The sequence below is a fragment of the Podarcis vaucheri genome (assembly GCF_965113315.1).
Source record: "Podarcis vaucheri genome assembly, chromosome: 1".
NCBI lineage: Eukaryota > Metazoa > Chordata > Lepidosauria > Squamata > Lacertidae > Podarcis > Podarcis vaucheri.
The window spans coordinates 87,800,891-87,809,168 of record NC_138759.1 but is presented as its reverse complement, the minus strand read 5'-3'; the positions used below and the strand labels follow the sequence as shown (position 1 = coordinate 87,809,168).

At 47.6% G+C, this 8,278-nt stretch overlaps 1 protein-coding gene across 2 annotated transcripts; it reads left to right on the top strand.

Annotated features, from left to right (window-relative positions):
• Positions 1–1,195: 1,195 nt before the first annotated feature.
• On the top strand, positions 1,196–6,575 carry LOC309535825 (tubulin alpha-1D chain). Of its 2 annotated transcripts, XM_082229260.1 has the most exons (4): positions 1,196–1,330; positions 2,913–3,135; positions 3,892–4,040; positions 5,494–6,575. In XM_082229260.1, the coding sequence occupies exons 1-4, from the start codon at positions 1,328–1,330 to the stop codon at positions 6,475–6,477; spliced, it is 1,359 nt and encodes a 452-aa protein (XP_082085386.1). In that variant the 5' UTR covers positions 1,196–1,327; the 3' UTR covers positions 6,478–6,575. The 2 variants fall into 2 exon arrangements, with proteins under 2 accessions (XP_082085386.1, XP_082085385.1); XM_082229259.1 differs by lacking the exon at positions 1,196–1,330 and having other exon boundaries at positions 2,874–3,135.
• Positions 6,576–8,278: the final 1,703 nt, after the last annotated feature.

Genomic DNA, 8,278 nt, shown 5'->3' with positions numbered 1-8,278 from the left:
CAAGAGCACTCTCCCTTCCTGTGGCTTTCAGCCACTAGTATCCAGAAGCGTTTCTGCCTCCAACCATGGAGGCAGGGCATAGCTATCACGGCTAGTTGTGCCTATGTTCTGTTTGAGGGCTTCCCATAGGCACCTGGTGGGCCACTGTGAGATAGGAAAGGAGGGGGAATTTGATTGAGCTTTGTATTTATACTTCTTCAGGTTCAGGGAGACCAGAGGGGAGGGGAGCTGCCTGTTGCAGCCTGATGCTTCATGGCTCCTCTCCAGCCTCCGCTTCTGCCTCTGATTCTGGACTGCACTCTGCCACAGTCTCTTCCTGCTCACTAAACCCTGTTGCTTCTTCAGCTTCCAACACCTCCTCCTCCCAGTCTGCTCCCTCTGACCACTCATCATTGTCCCATCACCAGTCTCCTGGCTCTGAGCCTTCTTCCCCAGCTGGTGCCTCCCACCACGGCTCTGCATCCAGCCAGTCCATGACAGGTCCCTGGGAGTCTCAGGCCAGCCCCTCCTCAGCCACCCCGCTCTCTCCAAGCCATTGCCAACCCTGCTTTGTAGCCTCCTTGCATTTTTTTATTTTTCTGGCTGGAATTGCCCTTGAACTCTGATAATGCCTCTTGCTTCCCTGGCTGGAAGGTAGGATGTATATGCAAGTGTGTGTAGAAACTAGCCTACTGCACAAAGGTGTTTAGGGAAGCTTTTAATGTTTAATAGGTTATTGTATTTTAATGTTCTGTTGGAAGCAGCCCAGAGTGGCTGGGGAAACCCAGCCAGATGGGCGGGGTATAAATAATAAATTATTATTATTATTATTATTATTATTATTATTATTATTATTATTCACACCTGCTGCTCTGTGCACTTTTGCCTCTGGCCCCACCCACCACTGGCATGTGGCCCTTGGAAGGTTGCCCAGAATGTGGCCCTTCGACAGAAAAAGATGCCCCACTCTATGCTAGCACAACAGCAGGCAGGACTGGGGGAGTTTATAACAAAAAAACAGTGTTTTCCCTTTTTTTAAGGTGAAGCTTGGCGGCACACGTAATAATCCTCTGGGGACAGTCCCTCCCCAATACACAAGTTCCTAGCTATGTTTGGTGTAACCAAGGCTTAGCTTGGCTTTCTCTGTGAATTGTGTGTTGACTCCGGCCGTAACTCAGAGACCATTCAGGCTCAGCTCCGTGTCCATCTCTAACAACAAAGCATCCCTCGTGCCTGGAGATGGACTGCGGAATGTTATAAAAGGCAGACACTGCAGGAAAACCCCTCAGTTACCAGCCTTCGTCCTCTGAGCTCATCGCCGCCAGGTCGAAGAAGACAGTTTTGCAGGATGGTGAGTCTTGCCTGGGCTTGTCAGCTGGGCTGGAGCAGCGAGGGAACGGCAGCCCCACTCAGCATAGCCGTCAGGGGCATGTGGAGCCTCCCTTGTTTTAAATATAGTGCCGTACGATCCCCGTGCCCTTCTAATAGGAATGGAGGTGCACTCAGATCTGTAACCAGGGTGTCATTCGAAGTATGCAAGGTGTAGGGGAAAGAGGATAAAATAAATTCACAGTGTAGGAACAGGAATTAGCACTCTTGATGGTGGGGTGTTTTTACCAGTTTGCCCTCCCCTTTTTCCTTTTTCACTCAGCCTCAGTTCTAGATAATGGGAAACGCTAACACTATTTTTTTATTTTTTGAGAGAGAGAGAGAGAGAGGAAGGGAAGCCCAATCTCTGAACACTGAAAGATTCCAGGAATTCCAGACCTTTATCCAGAGTTCAGTTTCCTCAGAATAAAGGACAGCAGAGACAGTGGTGTCTTGGATGTATGGTTTATTTACACAGATATACAACCTGAGCCTATGGTGGAGAGGCTCACAGCATTAACACCCCAAGAGGGCCTTCCTTCTCCCAGAGCCACAGCCTTGGATTCATACAGAAATCAGGCGTGCCTATGTCTCTCACAGCTGCCCAGCCCTCAGCCTGCCGCATTTTGCCCCTAGCTCTCACAAACAACTCCCAAGAGGGAGTGGGGGAGGCACAGACATCCATTTGTTATCTGGCATGGAGCCACTTCCTTTGTTACCTTAATGACCCATACCTAGAGGACTATTTCAACAATTTGAACCCTTGTTAAGATTTTAACACTTGCCAGATCTAGGAATTAGAAGGGTCTGGGGCATGCAGCATACCCCCCAAAAAACTTATTCCAATACTGTGACATTATACTAACTTTGGTATGCAGCCCACCATGTAAACCCTGAGTAAAAAACAACCCTTTAAAAAGAGCTTTTATGGTGTAGTGCAGCCTTCCTCAACCTGGTGCTCTTCAGATGACTGGTGAGAAGATTTTGCTTCTTTTCTTATTAAGCTCATGACCTGAGAACGAGGTGTCAGCATCTCCTAGCCACTGACTGCTGCAGTGTAAAGGCGGAGTTGTTGGAGGGGCAGGGAGATGTCCTGCCAAGGTGTTAGAGCCAAAGGACTCACCAAAATACACTAGAACCAGGAAGATGGTTGTTGCCTGTGCTTTTTTCCCTGGAAGGGATGCAGGGGTACGTATACCCCTAAACATTTTGTGAATCTTTGTACTTTTGTTCATTGACTGTATTTATTTTTCCTGGTTTCAACTATAAAATAGTGATTTTCTTGAGTCAAAGAATGAGAGTACCCCCTGAACATTTTTTTTTAAAGAAATAAAGCACTGGCTGTTGCTCTGGCAAAGACCAAGCTCCTGTCTAGGAGTGGCCACCCCAGAGCCTGGGGATACTCCACTGCCCAGAAAGATGCACCAATCTGCATTTTTGGTGGCTTGCCACAGGGGGCAGTATTATAGAGGGTCAGGGTGTGGATGGGAGTTTCCTGTTCTGCTGCTGATAGCCCCTGACATGTAGCTTCCACACCAGTGATGGATCTGCCCCTCTTTCCCCAGCGCGAGTGCATTTCTATCCACGTGGGCCAGGCTGGTGTGCAGATTGGCAATGCATGCTGGGAGCTGTACTGCCTGGAGCATGGGATTCAGCCGGATGGGCAAATGCCCAGCGACAAAACCATCGGAGGTGGAGATGACTCCTTTAATACCTTCTTCAGTGAAACCGGAGCTGGGAAGCATGTGCCTCGGGCTGTTTTCGTGGACCTGGAACCCACTGTGATCGGTGAGGGCTGCATATTAGGGGTGGAGTCTGACCGGATCCTCTGTGTATTCTGATTGGATACTGATCTGAGGTGGCCCAAGACATTCTGGTGGCTGCCACGGTGGTCAAAATATAATAATAGATGCTTAGGAACTTCCTGCCCTTTAATGGTACCCCAGGGTAGAATTCTTAACCCTGCCTAATGTTGTCCTGAAGCAGCTTGAATGAACCGGTTAAAGAACCACAGGGATCCATGATATTCATTTGTTAAGAATAAAGGTTGTTCTTCAGTCATAAAGAACAACAGGGTTGTTGTGAGCTTAAAATGGGTTGGAGTTCCTTGGAAGAAAAGTGGAATAGACATGTAATAATAAAACAAATGGATGTAGAAAGCAAGCGAGTTTGGTGCTAGGAACCCATTTCAAGTTTGTGTTACCACACAAGGGCATTTAAAATGGCAACATCCTACCAGATTTGTCTGTATTGTCACAGTATCTCAACAGGAGACGGCAAAGACTTTGGAGTGTGGCTTTCTATGGAAAATGTGCTTGCTGTGGTCCATGTCTGTATAACCTCTCTGCATGCCTACGGTGGCCCATTGGCTAGCTGAGAACTCTCTAAATCTGGTGAAAAGATTCTCAGGTCAGGGCTGAACCCGTATCATACTCTCAGCTATTGAAACCGAATCTCCATCCTGCCTTGGTCTGTCAGCAGAGTGGGCTAGGAGACAAGAGAGGTGAGGAAATGACTTGACCTACTGTTTCCTCTGCAATCCAGATGAGGTTCGGACTGGCACATACCGCCAGCTCTTCCACCCAGAGCAGCTGATCACTGGCAAGGAAGATGCTGCCAACAACTACGCCCGCGGGCACTACACCATTGGCAAAGAGATCATTGACTTGGTGCTGGACAGGATCCGGAAACTGGTAATAGGGCTTGGTGGCATGGGAGACCTGGGGAAGGAAGGGGCTGGATCTGCTTTCTGGAATCTGGAAGGGATTCTGGTTAATGAACGTGGAGGGGAGATAATGAGCGGCTTGTGTTGATGCTGCACAAGTTCAGCTTCCACTGCCTCACTCAGGGAACTAGATTATAGTGCAGAAGGTTTATCCACACTTAAGTTTTGCCCCACACTTTCTAGGTGCAGGTCCACACTTTCCTAGTCTGTGTCTGCTTGCTCACCACCCCCCCCCCCCGCTTTCCCCAGGAAAACCTGATCTTTACTGCTGAATTAGAACAAACAGTAATTTGGATTTTGCCATGGATTGCTGTTTGCTCCAATTTGGTAAACAGAGGGTTTGCACTGAAAAAGTGGCCAGGTATGTGTATGTGTGGCACAGACCTATAAAGTCTGGATCTGTGTTTAGAAATGCAGAGCAAAGCTAAGTGTGGATGAGCCCTAAAACGAAGGTGACAGCACTAAGATTGGAGACAAGCCTTTTACTATCAAAAAGCAAGCAAAGGCTTATTGCCAGTCTTGCAGCTTGAACTTTGGATCGCCTGACATCGTATTGACATCATGTGATTGACAGGGGGGCAGCCACCAACACCTGCCCAAATAAGTTGTGGAGGGCAGGCCCATCTTGGACGCCTGACTTTAAGCAAGGCTGGGTGCTGTGAACACTTCAGCGCACAGTGACCTGTGGAGCAGGCTCTTTCTGTGCTCATGCAACAGCCACTCTCCTGCAATGGTGACACAATGGCCGTCTGTCATGAGGACCAATTCTCCACAGGTAATGTAGCAAGTACACCTTTGCTGGAATGAAAGCGTTTTAGATCCTTCCCACCACCCAGATGATTGATTGGTGGAGAAATCTGGTTCAGTTTAATTTGTGCATCTCAAGCCCATGCATGAACCATAACAAAGCTTTTCTTTGAAATTTGCGCTTCTCTGAAGTTTCTGTTGCAGTTCTGCGACCAAATGATGTTAGCGAAAATGCACACATTAGGGGGAAATGTGCATAAAACGCATGCATTAGTGAAAGTAATGAACAAAAATGCAATAGATTAGGAAAAGCAGCTTGCCAAAAATTGTGTCTATTAGTCAAAGCAACATACAGTATATTAGGAGAAATCCAACAAAAATGCTGGTGAATTTTCACGAGGACTTAAAAAATATTCAGCAACCTCACTGAATCTAAAACTGGAGAAATTAGAGACAGAGAGGAGTGGAAGTTAACAAATTCATCCATCCCAACTGGCCAGCAATAGGGCTAAACTCTAATGCTGAAATACAGAGACTTGATTGTGGGTCTCCCAGAGGAATTGGGAGACAATAAAGCAGTGGTTGAGAGAGTTTTGGAGGACTCTAGTCCATTATTCCACCCCATTCCCTAACCCCAACTGACCACCGCTTGGTTTGTTTCCTGCATTCCATAGGCTGACCAATGCACAGGACTCCAGGGATTCCTCATCTTCCACAGCTTTGGGGGAGGCACCGGCTCAGGATTCACCTCCCTGCTGATGGAACGGCTCTCGGTTGACTATGGCAAGAAGTCCAAGCTGGAGTTCTCCATTTACCCAGCTCCTCAGATATCAACAGCTGTGGTTGAGCCCTACAACTCCATCCTCACCACACACACCACCCTTGAGCACTCAGACTGTGCCTTCATGGTGGACAATGAAGCCATCTATGATATCTGCCGCAGGAACCTGGACATCGAGCGCCCAACTTACACAAACCTGAACCGCCTTATCAGCCAGATTGTGTCCTCCATCACAGCCTCGCTTCGCTTTGATGGGGCACTCAATGTGGACCTGACAGAGTTCCAGACAAACCTGGTGCCCTACCCTCGCATCCACTTCCCTCTGGCCACTTACGCCCCGGTCATCTCTGCAGAGAAGGCCTATCACGAGCAGCTTTCTGTAGCAGAGATCACCAATGCTTGCTTTGAGCCAGCTAACCAGATGGTGAAATGTGACCCCCGCCATGGCAAATACATGGCCTGCTGCCTGTTGTATCGAGGCGATGTGGTGCCCAAGGATGTCAACGCTGCTATTGCCACCATTAAAACAAAGCGGACAATCCAGTTTGTGGACTGGTGTCCCACAGGCTTCAAGGTGGGCATCAACTACCAGCCCCCGACTGTGGTTCCTGGTGGAGACCTAGCCAAGGTGCAGCGGGCAGTGTGCATGCTGAGCAACACCACCGCCATTGCTGAGGCCTGGGCCCGCCTGGACCACAAGTTTGACCTGATGTACGCCAAGAGGGCTTTTGTCCACTGGTACGTAGGGGAAGGCATGGAAGAAGGGGAGTTCTCCGAGGCACGAGAAGACATGGCCGCCCTGGAGAAGGATTATGAAGAAGTGGGAACAGATAGTATAGACGGTGAAGGAGAAGAAGAGGAAGGTGATGAGTATTAGCACAGCTCAATCTGTGTTATATGGGGAATTAAAGTGTTCATTGCCTTGCCACTTGGGGATTCTCTTCGCAAAATAAAATATTAACTGTGTCACAGAAATGTGGTGTAGTTTTCTTCTTGACTCACAGCTGCTTTCTTGCTCTGTTGGCCTATAAGCATCAAGAAGTCACACGCCATTCCTGAAGAGTTACTACCTCTGTTCAAATGACACTGTCCCACATGGGAGACCTAAGTCCAATCCACATTAGTGGTCTTCTGTGGTACTGCCAGTACTGTGGTACTATTGTTTGTCATGATGCCCTTGACAAATGTCCCTCCCTGTAGAAATACTGCTACATAATTGGCTAATATAATTGTCAGGAGCTTCACCAAGCCATAATTTACAGGGAGAAGCCCTGACCGTTAAAACCCATGTAAATGTTGTATAAAAGCCCCATGACACAATCCTATGTTAGTCTATGAGAGTAGCTCTCCAGTGAAGGACTGGGGAACCTGTGCCCTCATTGCACTCAAGATATTATGGGACTCCAAATCCTATGAGCCCTAGCCAGCATAGCCAATGGCCAGGGATGATGGGAGCTGTAATCTAAGAACAGCTAGCGAACCACCATTTTCCCCATCTCTGCTCAGTGTGTAGTATTGCCGTCTGAAGTACTTTGTTCTTACAGTTTATACAGATGCAAACCAAAGAGGACTGAAGACACTTTGTGGTAAGGAATAAATTCACTGATTCTGCAAGATCCCTTCAGAATCACAAAGAAATCAAAGGGGCTTCTGTGGAATTCATTTCTCTGCTGTTAGGAAACCCAAATGGCTGTGTTTGAGCTATCAAGAGAGGCACCGGGGCAGAATTGTCTTTTTGTTTCTGATATAACTTGGGACAATAGTTGATATGTGGCAAAATTCCTTGACATTTCAAGGTGGTGCTGCGCTACTCACACCCTCATTTCAAATAAAGATCTGCTTCAGCAAAGCTTACGCAGATTCCCTAATTGCCATCAGCCTCCAAGGTGCTGTGTGAGTCAGGAAGCTTGGTTGTGGTTGGCATAGGAAGCAATGCCTACTGGAAGAGGATACTGTCACTGAGCCTCTCAGGCATAGTTTGGGTAATTCCCAAGTTCTCACTAAGGCTACGGAAAACTACCACTTTTCTCTGCCTTCTTCAGCAAGTTTATATGCACTAACCATAGACAGTCCACTTCCCCTTTTCCTCCCCTTTGGCCCCATATCTCCTGTATCTGAGTTTGGTCACATCTGCACTATAGTTTTAAGGCACTATGACCCAACTTTAACACTTATGACTTCCCCCAAAGAATCCTGGGAACTGTACTTTGTTAAGATTGCTGAGAGTTATTAGCAGATCCCTATTCCCCTCATGAGTTTGATCAAACTGCGGGAGGCAGTGGAGGACAGAAGTGCCTGGCGTGCTCTGGTCCATGGGGTCACGAAGAGTCGGACACGACTAAACGACTAAACAACAAACAACATTCCCCTCATAGTAAGGTTACCAGATTCTTTTTCAATGAATCCAGGGACACTTTTCAATTTCAGTTGAAGGGGTTGGATTTTGTCAGGGGACTGATTCATAAAACCGGGGACTGTCTCCGGGAAACAGGAACGTCTGGTAACCTTACCTCACAGGACTACAATTTAAGGATCAGTTCCTCTATCCAGGAAACCCTGAAGCCCCACATCAAGGCAACTTTGCAGAAAGAGTTCTCTTGTTGTAATGATCTGAACACATTTTTTTACATACTCCAGAGAAGCATTTATGAACCAGAAGTGCTAGCAAACACTGATAG